At 39.0% G+C, this 21,882-nt stretch overlaps 3 protein-coding genes across 3 annotated transcripts in view; 2 read left to right on the top strand and 1 right to left on the bottom strand.

Annotated features, from left to right (window-relative positions):
• Positions 1-21,882, top strand: part of LOC144661917 (uncharacterized) — a 459,725-nt gene that overhangs the window by 349,304 nt on the left and 88,539 nt on the right.
• Positions 16,772-18,172, top strand: LOC144663219 (uncharacterized). Its single transcript, XM_078524134.1, has 2 exons — positions 16,772-17,081; positions 17,740-18,172. Exons 1-2 carry the CDS (start codon positions 16,900-16,902, stop codon positions 18,170-18,172), a joined length of 615 nt encoding a protein of 204 aa, XP_078380260.1. The 5' UTR covers positions 16,772-16,899.
• Positions 17,725-21,105, bottom strand: LOC144661931 (uncharacterized). Its single transcript, XM_078522645.1, has one exon. The coding sequence runs from the start codon at positions 21,070-21,072 to the stop codon at positions 19,570-19,572; it is 1,503 nt and encodes a 500-aa protein (XP_078378771.1). The 5' UTR covers positions 21,073-21,105; the 3' UTR covers positions 17,725-19,569.

The raw sequence follows: 21,882 nt of genomic DNA, 5'->3' as shown, positions 1-21,882 counted from the left end.
CATATTACAAGAAGCAGTTGACAGGGAGAACACAGAGCTCGCGAGCCCGCCAGCGCTTTCGGTTCAACCGGAAAACAGCATGATCCTCACGGTTCCTTATAGCGTTTTAACGGAATTGTTTGCAGACGCGGGCCACATCCTGGATTTCCAAAGGTCCCTAGTCCAAGCACCAAAGTTAACTCAGGAATCCGGAAAGGAAGAACTCTTCTTTGTGGCCTCAAAAGAAGACCCCAGCAAGCCGTGAGTGAATGTGAAATAAATGAATGTGTGACATTGCGTGACGAAAAATCCGTGATGATACCTTCTCATAATTTGTCCATTCCTTAAAAGTTAGATTTTTGCTAGGGAAGGGGAGGGCACGAATTTTTCTGTTTAATATTTCAAAGTTCCATGGTAACATCGCGTGACAAAAGCAAAAGATTGTGTAAAAAATTTATACATGTACTTTGTCTGAGAGAAATAAATGAATGTGTGACATTGCGTGACGAACAATCCGTGATCATAACTTCGTGATAATTCGTCTATTCCAAAAAAGTTATATTTTTGCTCGCGGGAGAGGGGGAGGGCACGAATTTTCACTGTTCAAAATTCAATCGTAACATCCCGTGACAAAAGTAAAAGATTGTGTGACAATTTTATACTTTGTGTGAGAGAAATAAATGAATGTGTGGCATTGCGTGACGAACAATCCGCGATGATAACTTCGTAATAATTTATCCATTCCTTAAAAGTTATATTTTTGCTCGGGGGAGAGGGGGAGGGCACGAATTTTCTCTTTTCAATATTTTAAAATTCCATCGTAACATCGCGTGACAAAAGCAGAAGATCGTGTGACAATTTTATACCTGTCTGAGAGAAATAAATTAATGTCAGAAACATCGTCCATCGTCTACCAGTCCATCGTCTAATGTCTATCGTCCATCGTCCATCGTCCAGAATCTACCGTCTGGGTTTTAGCACATGCCATCTTATCCGCGCATTAATGCCTTTAGGTATGAATTCCTTGACCGCAAGAACGACGACAAAAATCTCCTACGACAATAACATTGATCCTTGAGTTTGAGTGATAATAATAACGAAAGAACGTGACCTATACCAAGAGTCTTAGCGCCGCGAAATAGATAAATGAAAGATAAACAAACAAAATACCGGAAATGAAAAGAAAACTTAAAAAAACCGTGACACGGACACCAGATAACATGGCGACGTGAGACAAATGAGACGCATATGCGACGTTTCCCGATTCTGTACGGTCATAAATCCTGACTTTAAAGGTACAAATATAATCAAACTACACGACACCAACCGAACACAGAAACATGAATTCGCGTCACTAGTAGTTGTTATTCCCTCACGATGTAAGCATACTCTTCAATAGCTGCTCGACGTTGATTATTGCTTTGTCGCCTTCGCCTATGCAAAAGGATTAATTAAAAGCAGTCAAAGAACAAGTTGGTCTAAAACCTGCGCCATGTTTTCCTTGGCGCCAAAACCACAGACTCCCCAAGGTCAAACTACGCGGTGTATGGGACAGCTTGTGTATAAAGAGAATTGTATGGGAAATTCACTGTGCGTAAACAAATTGTGTAAATAACCATCTAATTTGAAAAAAGTTTTCCTACCTCAAATGTGTCGTTTTCTTGTCTCTTGTGCCGATTTTGAAGCCATTCTGGCGCCGTTTAGGGAAGTTATTCGAAAACGTTGTCTCAGCTTTTAAAAATAAGGAAAGGCTGGCCACTACATCGATCGCTGGCCAGACGTCGCTCCACAAATCGCTCTCTCCTCAAAAGGAAAAAACCGAATCGCAATAAAACCAACAGTTCCATAAAGCCCAATAAATGTTACTCCACATGTGTGTGCTTCGGCGGTCGAAAGACTCGTGAATAACGAAAAATTCTGCTTAACCCTATCCAGACCGGGGAGGGGGGGGGGGGGGCGGAAAGGTGCCCGCGCTGACTTTGAACGCTTATAACATTTTCAATATTCAACGAAACGCTGCCAAACTTTGCGACTTTATCTAAAATTTATCTGCCAATAATTTAGTAGGGTAAGTTGTTGTGTCAGAAACTTGACGTCACCATGGCAACGGCATTTTGACAGGCATGTTTTCCCAAATTTGTAATTTTCGTCTTTCTATTAATGAAAAATAACTTTAAAGCAATTATTTTCACCTTTTTACGGGTTTTAAGCACATTTTTATTGGTTTTGAGTATTTTCCAGTAATTTTGGGCGGTTTTTTGACGTTTTGGAAAAATTTCGAAATCCAAGATGGCGGATCCAAGATGGCGGCTGTTTTGACATTATGACGTAATTGTCACGTGATGTGACGTCATCATCCCACGTGAAATATACCAAGAGATAGATTTTGTGACATACTATACATCCTATAAGTTTCATTGTGATTGCTTAAATATTCTGGAAGTTATGGAGGGGGGGGGGGCGCAATCCGCCCCCCCCCGTCTGAAAAGACCAAAAAAAGCCCGGTCTGAATAGGGTTAAAGTTCGCCTCTTCGGCTTTCCTAATATGCTTGTGACCGTTCCCACGCCAACGGCCGCCATGCAAGGTCAAGTACCTGGTTCTATTGATTCTCAATTCTGATTGATCCATTTGAATCAAGTCACGGGCTGACAATACGACCCTCCACCGGAGGTAAAGGTACATTTTGTCGCGAATCAAGTACCACACTAGGGCTAGTATTATTTATTTCTGATCAACGCGATCCGGGGATCGAGCAAAATTCCCTGTGACTCCTTGATATTTTTAGGTAGCTGATTGCTTCGTCGAAATCTCCCTCCACGCAGAGCAAGCAGAAATCTTTTGCCGAAAATGTCGCTAAAAAATCGCGGTTATTTCCCGCGAAATTCTAAAGCATGTCGTGCGCCAGGTCAAAATCTCGCTGCGGTCACTAACTCGCTCAAGCATGAAGCCACGAAGCACGTAGTGTGGAGTTTGCTTTCAAGAAATATCGGAACCGTCACGAAAGAGTGTTCGAACATTCGAATACTAGAGAGTTATTTCATTTCCACACGAAGCCCCTCTCAGGCAGAGATTTCACAAAATGATACAGAAGTTTGGAGAACAAATCAAAGGAAAGGAAGTGACGAACGAAAGCAGTAAAAAAAATACAAATGCATGGTCATTTCAGACACGTTGGTGTCAGAAAATAGCCCTTAAAAGCCCTAGTGTGGCACTTGATTCGCGACAAAATGTGACCCTCCACGGGAAAACAGGGAAAAAGGTGATCGCACGGGCACGCCAAAATGGCACGCTAAACAATAGGCAGTGTGCAAAATGACACGCCGGCTTCTGAGCAGCGTGTCAAAAGGCACGCCTAATTAAAAATTTTCTTTTGTTAGTAGCGCACGATAAAAACAAAGGCGCGTGTCTTATAGAACAATGTTGCGTGTCGAGCACGGTACTGTGAGAAATGGCACGCCAGCATGTCAAATAGCACGCAATTCAAGTGTGCAAAATGACACGTTAGCCGTGTCCAAGAGAAACGTTTAACTTACCGTTCTCTCGTCTTGTAAAACTGTAACACGTACAAGCTTTGGCCGGTCGGCGCTCAATAAGCTTAATTGTAGCGGCAGCCGTATAAGCCGACTTTCGAAACAAACAAACGAACATTGAATCGCATATTTTCGACGAACCGAGCCTTTCAGTTGAGTATCAATTTCAAAGTACGACAGTAAATCTTTTCATTCGACGTTCATTAAAGCGCTAAACAGAGATTAAGCCAGCGAAAGCTTACGTGTCCCAGGTTTGCGTAAGCATCCCTCACTTTCGGCAATGTTGTCGACGTATTGAAGATAAACTAACATCAATGATTTCAGATGGCACGGGAAGAATTCAAATAAGTGTGTAAAGGTGAAGTCATTAACCCAAATGTTGTTAGAAACTGAAGCCAAATTTCTAAGTCGTTTTCGCGCGAAAGAAAGAACGAAAATTCTTGAGACGGCGTGTATTCTATGATTACTTATCTGGCGCGTTTTCTGAAAGTCTGAATAACGTGTTTTGTTTCTTTAACTATAACAACGAAACTCCAACTATCCACGCAATGGGTCCGACACCGACATCTCCCTTTTAACCGCGAGTGGTCTGGGCGTGGGTTTACAAATTTTCTTTGCACAATCAACAGATTTCGATGAACTGAATTCTTGCGAGCAATCTATATTTTTTAAGTACTATTAAATATCGTGGTATCGTGCAATCGATGTTTTTTTCTCTATTTTATTTTCGCCTCAAGCATAAGCCTCGTACGATCTGGAATTAGCTAACTGTTATGCACGTTCATCGGGTAAATACGTTAGTTATGCGAGCTTGTTTGTCTTCGTATGATAAAAAAATTGAAAAGCATTTCTTTTGTCTAGCATGTTTTTCTTTAGATAGCTTCGACCCGTTAGTGCCATAAGAAGTTAAACCGGTTTAAAAGCTATAAACGAAGGCTGGTTTGGGAAGCGTGTCTTATCGCACGCGTGCGTGCCATATCGCACGCGTGTCCTTTCGCACGCGTGTCATATAGCACATTTAGCGTGTCAAATAGCAAACTGCCCTGAGATAAAAGCTTTAGCGTGCGAAACAATATCGACCGTGTCATTCTTTGTTTCACTTATTAAATATGCGCATATCCGTGCGATGTGTGACACGCTTAGCGTGCCGTGTCATGACACGCGTGCCCGTGCGTTCACCTTTTTCCCTGTTTTCCCGTGGAGGGTCACAAATGTACCTTTACCTCCGGTGGAGGGTCGTATTGTCAGCCCGTGACTTGATTCAAATGGACCAATCAGAATTGAGAATCAATAGAACCAGGTACTTGACCTTGCATGGCGGCCGTTGGTGTGGGAACGGTCACAAGCATGTGAGGAAAGCCGAAGAGGCGAACTTTAAGCAGAATTTTTCGTTATTCACGAGTCTTTTGACCGCCGAAGCACACACATGTGGAGTAAAATTTATTGGGCTTTATGGAACTGTTGGTTTTATTGCGATTCGGGACTTTTCCTTTTGAGGAGAGAGCGATTTGTGGAGCGACGTCTGGCCAGCGATCGATGTAGTGGTCAGCCTTTCCTTCCTTTTAGAAGGAAAGACAGCGATTTCGAATAACGTCACTAAGTGGCGCCAGAATGGCTTCAAAATCGGCACAAGAGACAAGAAAACGACACATTTGAGGTAGGAAAACTTTTTGTCAAATTAGATAGTTATTTACACATTTTTTTACGATCAGTGACTTTCCCATACAATTCTCTATATGCACAAGCTGTCCCATACACCACGTATTTTGACTTTGGGGAGCCTGTGCCAAAACTAGTACTTTCGTGGGCTTTGAATCGAGCACTGTGACTTTTTGTTCTTCCGCACCTGATTGCGACTCCGACTTTCTAGTTTTCATTGGATGGTAAATGACAGACTCATAAGCGGAATCAAAAGCTCTATTTTCGACTTTGTCGGTTTTATACTTCACTAGATTGTATGGCTTTGCGCTTTTGATTTCAAATCCGACTTTGCTTGTAAAAACTAGCCTTAACGATAAACTGAGAATTATGCATTTTTCATAAAGGCTCTATTAATATCGCTGTCACTCTGTCTTGCTGTCTAACTATATGTTTGTCTGTTAAGCAAGACTTAATGTTTGAGTTTGGAAGGTTGTTCCTTGAATGAACGGAACTTAGAAATGTTTCTCTCTCAGAAATTTAGCGGACAATAAGATCAAGAGCATCACAGCTGGACCTTTTTCTAATCAGTGGCTCCTTGCGTATCTGTAAGTAACTTTTCGTCCAAGGATATACTGTAAGTACCTAATCCGCCAAGGAAAGAGAAAAAGAAAAGAAGCAAGATTTTAACTAGCGTTTCTCGCAATTTTATTTCAATTATATATATTTGTTTTTGTTTTTCCCTTTCATATTCTATTTGTTTTCTTCATGAATGAAAAGTTTAAATTCATAACAATGCATACATACTTTTGGAAAACCTGCAATAAGAATCGTAGAATGTTACGTTGAAAGAACGACAATAATATCATTGTCTTGTCTGCCCTTGAGGGGTTGTTTACTTTACCTGCTCGATTTAATACGTCCCATCAATAGAATCACACGGCCTGTACAATCAGGTAAATAAATGTGTTTTTCTGTGTATATATCTTTTATGGTTTTATTTTTTTTTTTTTTAAGTTTTTTGCAAAATAACTTGATAAGCTCCATACCAAGTAAGGCCTTCAGCAGTCTCGCATCGCTCACCTTTTTGAGTCTAATGCTTGCGTGCGCTTTGCGCATGCGCATTAGACTCTTTGTTATATGAAAAAAGCTGTTAGCAATCCCAAGGGAATGGTTCGGGATCGATAATCGTTCGCTGTAATGTAGAAAACAATGATCAGCTGCAAGAACGGACTCCGTACGGACACGCACGATTAGTTTCAATTAAAAACAGCCAATCAGCGACACGTGTTCCCACGCATAATTAAAAGTTCTTTCTCAAGTCACGATTATTCAACACTTGAACAGGACGAAATAATTTTCCAGTTAAGACATTTGTAAGCTTTTTGTGAAAATAAATCTTCGTTTTCAGTTCAGTTAAGCACTTGTGTTTTCGTCTTGCTTAAAAAGCAAGACGTCTTTGAGAAAAAATATTTCGACGGCGACTCGCGTTTATTTACACAATGCGACCAAATATTTATTTTGTTTTAAAAAATAGAAAACTTTACCTCGGTTTTTGTATTTTAAAAGTCATTCGAATTTTGACCAATTTTTTCTTTACAGTGCAAACAAAAACCTTCAAAAATAAAAGATGTACATGGATAAATGTAAATCAAGTTACGCGACTAAATCAAAATGCGTTTGTTTGGCCGCTTTGCAGTATTACACTGTCCCGGCCTTTGCCATACACTGAAATCGAATTTCATGCTTTTACGACTCTCAGAGATCTTAAGTTCTTCTTACAGCTAGAAAAATCATAAAATGGTTACATTGATATGGAAGTGATGATTCGCGAAATTTGTACATCATGATAAACAGTCTTCGCTCCTGTGTATGGTAGCTCGATAATAATTGCCTAGTTTTCAGCGTTCAAAAGGTCATCATTATATTGACGTGAGCATTTACACCCGTTTTTAGGAAAATCTGTCACTAAGTGCTTACAGTACAATGGAGTAACAGTCACTATTTCAAGTGCTTTTATTGCAAAATCTGTTTCAAGAGTCATCATCAAAATGGTGAAAAATCTGAAAGAAAACGATGTGAAGTTCTTCAACCCTTGTTGTAATGAACATGCTTTTTGTAAATCGTCACGCAATCTTGTCCAAATGTTTAATCGTTTCTGCTTTTACGGACAATACGGAAGAAGTAACATCAACTCCTGTTCATACTTTAAATTTTGTGAAGCATATAACATTTATGACTGTTTCGTTTTCATCCATAATCATCCACGATGCCCCTAGCTTGCTATAAGCATTTTAAATTAAACTCCCGAACACAAACCTCTAACCAATTTTAACCGGCTTACGAAAACCGCGCAATCTGTATCACTACGCCATACGGCATTAGACTCATGTCACCCTTGGTGACCTATTTTTGTAAGTATAGTAGGAAAGTTCGACATGACCATTCACCTCGTTTACTACAAGTAGTGCTGAGTATTCTCGTTAACACAAAAGCTAAGCAGACAGCAAAATACAATGGTAACAAGGTCGGGGAAACTGTGAATGCTTTTGATAGTGAAACCGTAGCTTCGAACCAATTTCAATTTGACTTTTATTTTCCTATCGGGTAGCTTCAATAATACCGCAATCTTTTTTTTTTTTTTTCGACAAAAGGACATGATACCATTTTGTCTTTAAGAACTCTCAAAACATGATCTTTTCTAGGGTTTCATGGCAAAAAAATGTCAATAATGCAATAGCTGTTATTATAGTTGGGCCTGCGATAATAAATTCATGATAAAGAAGGCATGCGATTCGGGATAATAGATCAACACATCGGTCATCACAACGACACAGTTTCTTTGTTTGTATGACAAGCCGCTGAGAACTGTAATAACAGCTAATGTTCCAGCACTGTATGACGTAATATAGTCGTTAGCATATAAAAGGAAATCATTATATTTTCATAAGTATTTAGAAAGTCAATTACATTCATTTTTAAACCATGGTCTGTCGAGTGGGTGAGCACGCAAGTGCCCGACGAAATTACTTCGTTCGAGGACGACGCCCTCCCGCCGCGCGTTGCATCTTCTTGTGCGAAAAGATATTTTTTGCGCGCGCTCTCGAGCTCGCTCGACTTTGACCGACCAAATCTTGTTTTAAGAGAAAGTTTCTAGAAAAATCAAACAAAAAATAGTCTTTTGCGGCAAGGCTAAAAACACAGGGATTTCGCTCATCTTCTGCATGAAGGTAGCCCTTATTAAAACTAAAATGGATGTCAACAGGCACTGAAAGTGGCTTATTGAAAACGCTTTGCCGGCTATAACCTGAAAAATGGCTTAATCAAGTAACACAAGCAGTGCTTGTTAATCATGACGATGCATATTTGGACAAAAAACTTGCAGTGGTTGCTTCAAATTCACCAGTCGCAAGACAAGCGGCATGCGAACTGAACGGGAAGCCATTGAAGAAATGACAGGGAAGAAACGTATTACAACGGTCAGGACATCATAACCAAGCAAAGGTGAACATATTTATTTTGATTTATGCCTTAGTATTGCAAACATTGCGATTAAATTGATTTTAAGAACAAATACAGTGGTAATACTTTTGGTCACGCATTCGAAGGCTGGCGTGATTTTGTGCCGTTTTTGTACGATTTTGAATAATTTTTTGACAAGTGCTTAATCATTTGCCCAAACCAAACTTTGCATATTTTGAAAGTATCATCGTTCTACACTTAAAAAACCTTTATCTCAAGGAATTCTGAGATATGGCACAGAGTGAAAATGACGATTCTTTTGAACGACCGACTTTCATGGCGCGTGAGAATAGTCTGGTTTTGTTTACCGTTAAATAATTAGATTAAACCAAAACTCTTGAAACTATGCTTCTTTGGACAAGGAAGAGTCATGCAATAAACCGGTTGTATTTACTTTTTTCTGCGCTTGATCGTTTTGACATGCGAATCGAATGAAAATGGTCGATTTTCAACCCAATTTGTACCCTCTGAATCGAGTCTTGACGAGTCTAGACGTCAAATAGAAAATTTCGTTTTTCTCAGAAAAATAAAATTATTTTAAGGAAAAAACAACATAACGTTTTTAGTTTTAATAAGGACTACCTATATGCAGAAGATGAGCGAACTGCCTTACCGCATGTTGTTTAATTTTTCGGCAAACTTGCTCTTAAATAATAAATGATTACTTGAAAGGTTTATGCATCCCTCATGGAGACGCTATGTTCAATCCAACTTCATGTTCTGGGTAGATGTGAACGGCAACATACACGCAAAAATTCATGCTGTCTGCTTTTAAATTTCGGCCCAATCCTTCGACTGGAATCAATGTAAGCTGAACCCATTTACATAAGGTCAGCTTTGCAGCATTTTCGAACAATCTCGAATAATGAAAGATACCTAACGTTTCAAGCTATTTGAAAATGACATAACACTCACATACTGATCATTATTCCTTGACAAAAAAGCGATAACCGAGTTAAGCACTTTTAAAAAGTGACTGGTAACGGTTTCCAGCTCTTATACTTTGATGGGTCAGTACAATAAATCTTTTTTTCAGTTGCTGCGACAATAATGGTATCAAACAAATGTCAATTTATTGGTAAATAAATCGTGATTATTTTTCGACATTACTGGTTGTCATAGCAACAGTAAAACCTCTTGAAACACCCTTTTTAGCTTTAAGTGCTTACAGTTTAAAAACTAGCTCGATGACCCCTACTTTTTATTACTGAGTTATGATCAACGAGTTAAGATACAACTACAGTCAACTCTCACTATAAGAGTTGATGAGAGTTGACTCTCATGAGAGTTTTCGTCAACTCTCATCGACTATCATCAACTCGGGCCAAACGAGAACGAGAGTCCGTCAAACTCTCATCGACTCTCATGAAAAATTTGAGCACGTTGAAAGTCAATGAGAGCGCATGAGAGTCGGTAAGAGTGCATGAGAGTTTCAGGCCAAACGAAAGCGAGAGTTTGAACACTATCGAATCGATCTCATCCTCGTTTGGCCAGGGCTTAACAGACACCTTCGGGACCACAATTTGGTGTCCGCAATAGAGAAAGTCCGTAGAAACGGGAGTTATTTTAGCAATTCTTATTCACCGGGACTTCAACTCCTGTCCGTAATACTAACGGGGTATCCGTAATAGCGAGGTGTCCGCAAGGCGGGAGTTAGCTGTATTTGTAAAGTTCAAAAATTCCACGGAGCGGTCTTACAGCCGCCTTAAATTTCAAAAATTTAAGGCGGCTTAGAAGCCGCTTATATAAAAGAGATAACGCGAACTTAAACGACATAAAAGAGTTCAAAATTATCTGTAGTTTTAAGTACAAGTCTTATAAAGAGTATTTATGTGCACGAACAAAGTCCCGTTAAGTCATTAAAGCTTCCCTTATTATACTTTATTGTATTTCCGTAGAATGCTTTCAGATAACCGTATTAAGTCAATTTCATCTGGAGCTTTCAGTATTCCAAAAAGGTCGACGCTTTATATGTAAGTATAATTCCTCATTGTTCACAACAAGTTCAGCTGCTTGCAATAAGTTGTGACCGTATTTTTGTGAGAGGCGCTTGAGTTTAGGTAGCTCCCCAGTGGGTGAAAAGCACGGTGGCCCACTGGTTAGCCAGCTGGACTCCGGATGGAGCGCTTCGGGTTCAAGCCCTGGCCGGGGTCCATCACTGCTTTGTGTTCTTGGGCAAGATACTTTACTCTCACAGTGCCTGTCTCCACTCAGGGTGTATAAATGGGTACCAGCCGGAGAATTTAATGCTGTAGGTAACCCTGCGATGGACTAGCTTCACTTTGTTTAACATTGCTCGAATATTCACGCTGCCTTCAAAAAATGAAAATTTCCAAATTATTGACAGAAACACGGTCGGGGGGGGGGGGGAGCTTATTCGGAAGAGTGCTCTTATTGGTAGGAGGACGCTAAATAAAATTTATGAAGCATCGTGGTCTTTAAAGTAACCTAGACTGATTATAAATCTCTTATAGAAGCCCGTGTTCATTACAAATGAGACTGTCATGGTTTTCCAAATGTGTGGTTGCTAACTCAGTGATTTTACTTTTATTAGATATATGATACGGACTGAATTAAAGGCAGTTAGTCTTCGATCTTTCACTGAGGACTTTTCTAAACTGACAGTAGATGTGTAAGTATGACACAAACTCTGCGATACCGGTGCAGCGCTCTAAACAATTGAGCTAACAAGCCAACTGAATTCAAATATATGATTTCATAGATTTCATCTTCATTTTTCTCCTTGTATATTACGAACCGATTTAATGACCAGCTCTCAGTTGGCTTGTTAGCTCAATTGGTTAGAGCGCTGCACCGGCATCGCAGAGGTCAGGGTTCGAGTGCCAGCAAGCCTGATTTTTTCAGGTTTATTTTCACAACTGCTTAAGTTGTGTTCATAACTGCGAGGATCTTCTCTTCATTCATGACATAATTTTAATTGGCTGTAACGTCATATAACGTCACGTGACGTCATTAGAGCCGCCATCCTGGATCCGCCATCTTGGATTACAACATTTTCTTAGAAAGTCACAAAATAACAGAAATTGATGCAAAATTAAGCCAGAATGCTTATGGAATGTAAAAATAAACAAATCGTGCCTTTCTATTTCAAAAAACTGGAGAAAATGATGATTTTTGGCAAGTCCTTCTTGTAGTTATGACGTTGCCATGGCAACGTCAAATATCATGGACACATGGCTGACATATCAAAATTTCCGTAAAGAAGGAATGAACAGCTACTGAAAGTTTCAGCTTTGTTGAGTAAATCCTTTTTCAAAAGTTCGACAAAACCTTACGGGAGGTAGCATCCACCCCCCTCCTGTACGTCCGAGGGTACTAGCCGATGTATTTCTGGAATATAATAATCCGTCATTATAGAAAGAAAGTCCCCTCGCTGGTCATCATTAAAGTTGTAACTTCCGTCTTTCTAACGTTGTGTTTTCTTTTTTACTTTTAAAATTTTAACATCAGTCTTATTTTACCATTAGGATTAATTTTTATGGATTCTTTTCGGCTTTACAACGTGAAACTTGCGGCAGAATTTTGTAAATTTATATACAGTTGAACCCCGGTAACTCGAACTCTAAAGGGAAACGAAAAACAGTTCGAGTTAGCGGGGTTTCGAGTTATCGCGGTCGATTGAATATTTAATTTGCCAAGTTAATAATTGATAGTTTACAAATTTTTCAGCATTTCAGTGTACAGTAGAGTGTAAATTAAACTTATCTCGTCAGAAACTCTAACACGATCATAAATTCTTATGATACGAGAGGAAAATGGCTGTCAAATACGTGATCTGTTCGTTGCACTAATCAATGGGCATAAGTGGCGGGTTGCAAGAACCGAAATTCGAGTTATCGGGGTAAATTTGACCCAAATTTTGATCAAGGGAAATGAAATTTAGTTCGAGTTAGCGGGGTTTTCGAGTTATCCGAGTTCGAGTTAACCGAGTAAAAATGACTGAAAAATGAGGTGAAATCCAAGGGAAATAGAAGTTAGTTCGAGTTAGCGGGGTTGTTCGAGTTATCCGAGTTCGAGTTACCGGGGTTCTACTGTATTTTTAAAACATTTACGGCAGTAAATAAAAACACTCTATTTTTTTTTTTTTAAAAGTGACTAATCCAACTTGCTATTAATCTCAGAAGTATTTAGAAGTATTAGTTCTTCATTAGAATGGTATTTGATACAACATAACTTGTTCTATTATAGCCTGGTTAAGCGGACCCCCTATATTAAGCTGACACTAAAGCATTCCCCGACTGTGCCCGCTTAAAACAGGTTTCACTGTAGTAGGTAAACAGCCTTACAACTGTGTTATCAATCTCTGATCAACTATCGCTTTTGTCCTGTAGTACCATGGAAGATGGACAGATCGGCACCGTAATTGTGGGCACTGACCAGTTTGTGCTTCTTGTTGTACAGCTGTATGTATCTTGTGTACACGTTTATGATACATTTGATTTCCCGAGTATTCTATTGATGAAATGAATGGAATAGTAAGTAAGTAAGTAAGTAAGTAAGTAAGTAAGAATAATAATCATAATTTGCTAATTTATATAGCGCATATTTCCATATTCTGATCAATAGCGCTTTACATATAGTTATAAATTATAAATTATAAAAAGTTATAAATTATAAAAATACTTCTTAAAAAGATAAGTTTTAAGTTGAGATTTAAAACAGTCAAGTGATGTTGCTTGACGAAGCTCCACAGGTAGGCCATTCCAGAGTTTCGGAGCTGCTACTGAAAATGATCTAGCTCCCAATGCTGACAGAACCTTTCCCTTGGGATGGTCCAATAAGGGCATGCCAGTAGACCTAAGATTGTATAATGAATTCGATTTTATGCTAATTAGATCGCTAAGATAAGTTGGCGCTAGGCTATAAATACATTTAAAAGTCAAAAGTAAAATCTTATAATCAATACGCAAAGAAACCGGCAGCCAGTGCAGCTCGTAAAGCGCCGGTGTAATGTGAGAAAACTTTCCGATGCCAAGAATAAGTCTTGCTGCTGCATTTTGTACACGCTGTAATTTAGCAATCTGCGCCGTAAGTAAGTAAGTAAGTAAGTAAGTAAGTAAGTAAGTAAGTAAGTAAGTAAGTAAGTAAGTAAGTAAGAAACGTCTTTATTAATAGAGGGTAGCACTTAATAGCTATAAAGCTAGTAAACCTGTGGCCCTCCTAAGTTGTTTATCTTAGTTTATCAAGAGCCCTTAGCTCTAGACTGTAGTCTTCGTCAGTGGTCTGGACAGGTTTGGGTTAGTGCTTCGAAGGTTTGGCTATTTTTAAGGTTTCTTTATTATTCGAGTCCAAGGTTATTCAAGGTTCAGCACACACAAGAAGTGTCTAGGTAAAGGTTGTGTTGGTTATTTAATCGAGTGTTTGTGTTTGAAGGGTTCGTTTAGACGTTAAATGAACTTGACAATTCTTACTGACCATGATTTGTACTGGCCGTAAAGGTTCCTTTTGTAGTCTAGTTTTAGTTCGTTAGTTCAGATAACCAATCACTGGTAAACAAGTTATGGTTATTTTCTTGACATAACAAGTTACCATAGCAATGGTATAACCTGTTTAAAGTACCCTCGAGTGCTTATAACTCTAAAACGAGCTCCCATTTTTTATGGTAGAATAATGATCAGCATGTTAAGATACAACTTTTGGCTAAGTTTAAAAAAAAATCTGTACGTGGGGTTCAGAGCCATCTTAAATTTTCCAAAACTTCAGTTATTCCAGCGGTGGCCAAAGTTTTTGAACGGGTAATTTATGACCAGTAATATCAGAATTGTGAAATGTTGAAAGCTGTGTAACCGCTCCTCCAGTAGTTTTCCAGTAGTTCAGTTGGGATGAAACACGTTGTCGGTTGCTTGAATTAAAAAGAGTTGCGTTCTCGAGTTTTGGCTGGTTTATTGCCTCTAGAATATTACAAGTATCTAATTAAATTAAATTTTCTTACGCATTATCAAACTGGTTTTCGTTCTTTACACTCTACTGTTACCGCACTACTTGAAGCTACTGGTAAATGGGCTAGGAACATTGATCGTGGTTTAGTTAACGCTGTTGTGCTTTAATATCTTCAAAAGACCTTCGATACAGTTGATCACGATACGTAGATAAATTTATAAATGGTTTGCTTTTTACCTAGATAATCAAACTTAAACTTGTCACTTAAATTGCAGTGAGTCAGCTGCGAAAGTCTTGAGTTGTGGTGTTCCTCAAGGAACAATTCTAGGACCTCTTTTATTTTTGTTATTTATTAATGACTTACCAAACTATTTGAGGTACCCACAAACCAGGATGTACGCGGATGATACTAGTTTGACGTTTACTAGTGCAGACGTTCAGCGTATAAGCGATTGCCTTAATTATGATTTAAGTAAAAAGTACACATGGTTATCATCCAACAAGCTTACCTAGTATCAGCCAACAAGCTTACCATAAACCATAAACTAAAACGCTGTCGAACAAGTAACATCAGTTCTATCCATTGGTGTCCACATTGACTAATATTTAAACTGGAAGTGTCACATCAAATGTGTCTGCAAAAAGATTGCTTCCCCCTTGGTGCAATCAAGCGAATACGACATCACATTCCATTCAATATTATAATCCAAGTTTATAATAGCCTTGTTCAGCCTCACTTCGATTATTGTAATATTGTATGGGGAAGCTGAAACGAAGGCCTATCTGAAAAGCTTCATCAGAAGCTTCAAAAACGCGTATCCCACTTATTAATGTCATCTAGCTTTGAAAGTACTAGGGTGGCGGAAACTTTGTCATCAAATATTACAAAAGAAAGCTATCATGATGTATAAGACCTTGCATGGACTGACACCAGAATAGTGAACTTAAGTTTTCGCGATAGCCTGAATGCTTACCGTTAAAAGGACACTGAAAACAAACTAGCTCTTCCACAATCACGCATTGACTACTTAAAGAGAAGTTTTCATACAGTGTTGCTTGCTTGCTTGCTTGCTTGCTTGCTTGCTTGCTTGCTTGCTTGCTTGCTTACTTGCTTGCTTGCTTGCTTGCTTGCTTGCTTGCTTGCTTGCTTGGTTAATAATAGTTTTTTAACAAAGAAATAAGGTTATCATATCCTATCATATCACATCATATATACGTAGCGTGACTGGTTACATGAATAAATCAGGTTTTGGATAAGTTTGATTTTACAATTATTATTATTATATTATTATTATTATTATTTAAGTGGGGTCTATGGCGTATGCGCGTAGAAGGAAAGGTTTGTTTTAAAAAATGAAAAAAGGACGATGAAACGGATACAAGCGGACTCATGAGTTCATATTTTAATTAATGATGTCTGGTCAAAGCTTCGAGCTTACTCGACAAGACTGAAAGGAACTTTGGACAAAAGTTGAGGCTTGAATGTTTGTAAGGTATAACACGTCATGGCAAGCGTGATTTTGTGCATTGTTTTCCTTCTTTCCAGACAAGTGGAGAAAGGTACCTTAGGTCACTTTGATTTTTCAAAACTTAAGGCCATGTAACAGTAAAAAAAAGCTGTAAAGAAAGATTTCCGTTCATACGTACTTTTTTTTCTCTACACCGATATGTAACGTTCTAATGAACACCGAGACCACCATTCGGTCTTGTCCCATAGGCTTGTAACGCTGTCATCAGACAGCATTAATTTAAATAGCTGTAGCGAAAGAAATTTTTATCTTTGTGCCTGCGCCTATCGGATTGATTTATGTTTGCGTTGGTAAGAAAAAAAGCCTCTAGAGACGCAAGTCAAGTCAATAATCGTAATAACAAAATAAGACCGGTCAGTATAAAACAGGGACTACAGACTACGGACTACAGACTGGGTATAAAACACGGACTGAGGTATAAAATGCGGACTCAAACTGCGGAATAGGTATAAAATACGGACTACAGTATAAAATGCGGACTAAGCATATAAAATGCTTTTAAAGGGGAACTCAAGCTTAATTTTGACTTATTTTTGAATTGCTGATAACATCGGTTGGATCAATTTTACAGGGATAATTCATGTCGTTTTTAAACGATTTTATGAAAAATCGAGCCGAAAACTTCCGACTTCATCCGCCATATTGAGTTTTTATCGCGGGGGCTGAAACGGTCAGCGGATTGAGATGTGACGTCAAATCGTGATGGCTTGGCGACGGCTTTCGCGTCGCTTCGCTTGTTTGAATATTTTGATTGTGTGAGGGTGACCAGTAGACCTTTTGAAGTCCCCACTGATTTAAAATGTCCGATGAAGAAGACTCTCCTTATTCAAGTGATTGGAGTTTGCCGTTTGACGACGAAGATTTTACGATAAAGCCGTACCAGTTCGAACCAGAGTTTTCGTCTGGCGAGGAACTCGAAGAAGGAGAAGATGAAGATGATCGAGCCGAGGACGAAAATTCTCGAACAAGAAATTTAGACTGGTAAGAGCTTCCGAGATATATTTGCAACAATAAACATTCCAATTTAAGCAAACCATAAAGAAAAAGGAGTTAATGTTATGGTCAGGCTCTCAAACGTAAACTCACTCGAGAAATTGTAAACAATAAACTGCTTTTCAATTCTTTTAACTCGTCTGTTCTTTATTTGTTGTTCTAGCATCGTACATTCTTTATTGCGATCTCAGTAGTGTTTTGAAGTGAAATACACTTCATGGCTATGGTATTTATATGTATGGTACATATTTCGATCTTAGTCGATCGATCGCAGAGAGATTTCGTAAATTATACGTTACATTGCTCTCCACAACAGAGAGCATACTGAATGTTTGCTGAACTTTTAATACAATAATTTAAAGAACACAATTTAAGTAGTTTATCCGAAATAAAAGTAAACTACTTTCTAAAATCTTGAATGACAGATAACCTTTCATTTAGCACCTTTTTCCTCTTAAAGAAAAATTGTTTGTGGACCTATTCACGAACCTAACTAGCCCAAATTATCAGTAGTCAACAAATAAATTAAAAACTCTTTTTAGGCTTGCTTGGGAGAGTCAAGTTCCTAGGTTTTTACTGAATAACAGATACATTAAATCCAACTATACATATAGAATCTAAATCAACTAAAGCTTATTTGCTTTAGGTGCAGGTGTGAAAATTGCCAGATTATGAGCAGGAATGAGGAGTGTAAGTGCTGCTCAGAGTTTTCTCAAATCTGTGGAAAAAACCGAGAAGCACTAGAGATGGGGGAGGCTTCAGAACCCCTGATTTGCATTACCCAACATCCTGGTTTCCAAGCTGTTTGTCTCAACAGATGGGTATTGCAGACAGCCTGGTACCAATACAAGCAGCAGTATTCTGAGACGTACGAGGGACCCCAACATAAACTTTACAGGCACATAGCTTATCGACAACTTGTTAGATGGTGCTGGGGTATTCTTGGGAAAGAAATACGAGTGCCTTTGCCATCATGTGCAGCCGGTGCTGCATTCGTGCCCACTTTCCTCCTCCAGGACTTGAAGAAGACTTTGAATTTGAGGGTTTTCATTTTTCAGATGAATGAGACCGCAGGATGATATAACCCTGCTGTGACAATGTGTCATATTTAATTGTGTTTAAAGTGAAATTAATTAATTGCAAAGGTATCTACAGTTCTTTAAGTTGTTATGTTATTATTTTTAAAAACACAACGACGCTTTTCAGTTTTTGGAACATGTTTTGATGTTTTAAAACATCATCATCAGCCATAATATTAATAAAACCACTTATACAATGAGCCTTTATAAATTCTTTTCTTTATAAATTCAAATTAATGTAAAATGCAAACTTATTTAAACTAGTTCCAATAAAAATATAGAAAAGAACAATAGTGAAAAACCGCTGAGCTAAAATAGATACAATAAAAAGTGTAACAATAAATTGACATCCTCTCCTTGTTTGTTGAGTTCTGGATTTAAACGTTCAATATAAAAAAGAGATTTCATATTGAACGTTTAAATCCAAAACTCAACAAACAAGTTGAGCATGTCAATACCCAATTCCCTTTATAGCGCGCGCCTGCAGGGAATCACGGTTGTTGTATTCATCGTTGCTGAGTCTCGCGCATGGTTTGATGAATACAACTACCCTGATTCCCTGCAGGCGCGCGCTATAGAGGGAATCGGCCATTTATCATTACACTTTTAATTGTATCTATTTCAGCTTAGCGGTTTTTCACTATTGTTCTTTTCTATATTTTTATTGGTTAGTTTAAATAAGTTTGCATTTAAGGTAATTTGAATTTTGAAAAAGCGTTGTTGTGTTTTTAAAATATTTGCAACACTTGTGCTATCAAGACCCTTTGTATATAATTAAATTAAAACAAGATAAATCTGGTTAAGTGATAAAACTGTACTTTCTACCATTTACAATGCAGGAAATGATTTTGTTTTTTCCTCCCAGGTAAAATGAGATTTTTTTATGAGAGCATGTCATATCAGAACAACTTTACTTGGGCCCCAAGGGGAAACTAAACTCATTAATTCCTGACAGAAAAAAACAACCTGCACTTTTGACAGTTTTGCAATCACGTTTCATAATTTCAAATTTGTGTTAAGACTTGTACTTTTTTGCAGTGGCGGATCTGGACCTTCATATAAGGGGGGGGGGGGGAAATCATCCAAACCCTAGAATAAGGGGTAATAAGCTAGCCTCCCACGCAGTCATTCTTAGGGGCGATCGAGTTTGGGGAGGAGTGAAACACGATCACCTCTAAGAAGGACTGAGTGGGAGGCTACTCATAAGCCCTCCCAGATATAAACCCCTCCTTTAACAAGCCCACCCAAAACCCCTTACGAAGTTGTAAAAGCCCAGGGCTTATAACTAGAATTTTAAGTACGGTATTTTTTCAAAAATAGGGGGGGGGCGCTATCCCCCTCCCCAAGATCTACCACTGATTTGTGCTGCAAAATTGTACCCCTTTGTTACATATTTATCAGTTGAACCTCGATCTGTGTTTACGAATCAGTTCTTGTTTGTCTGGAACTGCAGTCCTTGAGATATTTTTGGGGAGATGAGGCACTGCAGGTTGAACTGGAACTTGGCCTGTTTCACAGGTATTGGCAACAGTGTCCATCAACACCATCACATGAGCATATGATTTTTTCTCTTTTATTGGCTTAGCCACCCACTGCTTCTGTGCCTTTGAGAAGCTCGACTTGAATCTGGCCTCTCCAGCATGTGCTCCAGACTGAACCACTGCCTGCTCTCTTTCGCTGTTGGCATTGTGGTCCAATGCTGTGAGTTGCGCACGTGCCACCATGCCTTTATAGGAAAAGTGTTCCCGCTTGGGGCAATACTTCAAATATTCTGAGTGATACACCTCGAGCTCGCCGGTGTGACAAAATTCTGTGAGCTTTTCAATGTCTTTCAGGATCCTTTTGTTCAGCACCACCTCCTCAAGTGCAATGTATGCAGGGGTATCAGGCTTTAACCACTTCTTTTTCCTGATCTGAGCACTGGTCAGTCTTGGATGGCAGCATTCGTGAAAGTGGGTGTAGCCATTCCACTTGTGTTTATTTGTGACATGCATCATAATTGACTTCCACTTTTCTCGCAGCACTTCGGCATTGCCACCACATGTTGCGGAACACCACCACAGGTGATTTGACACTGACCGGATCCAGGGAACCAAATCTTCACAACCTTTCTTTTTAGCTTTCTTGGTTAGTTGTTTTACTACCCACTTTGACAAGTGCCAAACATCATATTGGTGGCTGATTTCTCCATGGTCCTGTTTCATGGATTTTGCAATTGATGTGTGGCGGTCGGTTGCGATCCTGTTGATGGTTACTTCTTCTCGTGCAAGGTCTTGAATACACCTTTCGAACCCCTCCTTCTCCATTGCATTTGATGATGTTGCTTCTGTAACCTGGACAACATTGAATTCTGCCACTTTTCCCTCATCTGTCATCATAGTGTAGGTACAGTACTTTGCGTTGTGTCCTGGGCTGTCACACCTTCCATCACCAATTAGATTGACAGGCCCATCCACTTTAATAGCATCCAACACTGAACTCTTTTCCTCATTCCAGGCCTCGTTTACCACTGGAAACAAATATTTATTTTGTATATTGTAGTATGTGGTGTGGCTGAAGAACTTAAGATTTAGGAAGGATGCGAACTGGGCAATACGTGAAAATGTATTCCCACTAAACAAAATAGCAGCAGATGAAAGCAAGTTACCTGCTGGAATGTTTTTGATCATTGGTTGTGAACTCCAGCAAGTTTGATGGCTATTTATGCACATCATTTTAACTGAGAGCATGCTTCCACAAGTTGACTCTTCCCATTCGGAAATAGCAACACCACATATGGAACATAAAGAAAGACGCAGCTTAAGGCATGACTCAAACACAATGAATTTTCTCTCATTGTTTTCCTCAAGTTCAAACTCAAAATCTGAGTTGTCCGGGGATGAACTTGCATTGTCATCCATTTCATATTTGTAGTCATCATCATTATCATAGGATGCATCATCTATAGACAACGGAGATGATGGTGGATCATTTGGTGACTCCTCATCTGATGGGTAGACTAGCTCGAACAAGGTAGGTTTGTGCTGTTTACTCTCATTATTGTAATTATCTCTCGACTCCCTACTCCTCTTGTCAGGTTTAGTAGGATCAATAGTTGATGGATAAGTCTCCTTTTGTTTACCTGAAGGGTGAGGTTTAGCACTGTCTTGGGAGGGGCCAGAAGTAGCACCATCAGTGGATTCATTCAACCTATCAACCTGTATTCCAATATCAGTGAAAGTCTTGACTGGCACTGGTGTTGAAACTAGTGGACCAGGTGTTTGTGTTGAAACAGATCGAGTTATTACAAACCTTGCCCCAACACAACACTGAGTACTCACATCTTGTGTTAAGACTGAAGAAACACTTTCATCATCTACCATTATGGATGCACTGCTGTCAGACTGTACTGGGCTTGTACTGAGCTCCATTGGTTCAATGTTGCAAGCTCCTGTTGGACTGCTTTGTGACACATGTTGCAAAATCTTAATTTTAAGATAAACAAAACACATTTTAAAAATGTGAAGCTAGACACCTTTTGACTGTAAAATTATTCAATCGTCAATATAACAGGATAAAAGACCGTAAGCAAATAAGTGATATCCAATTGTCACAAACAACCCCTCTGTGTAAAAAAAAAAACAGACACACAAACAAACAAAACAAACAATCAAGCAGCTGATATGAACTTTTTTTAAGTGCATGTTCCAAAGAAGGCCTGGAAAATGCTG

The sequence above is a fragment of the Oculina patagonica genome, chromosome 8, assembly GCF_052425735.1.
Source record: "Oculina patagonica isolate OP01 chromosome 8, crgOcupat, whole genome shotgun sequence".
NCBI lineage: Eukaryota > Metazoa > Cnidaria > Anthozoa > Scleractinia > Oculinidae > Oculina > Oculina patagonica.
This window is presented reverse-complemented; position numbering and strand designations above follow the sequence as displayed.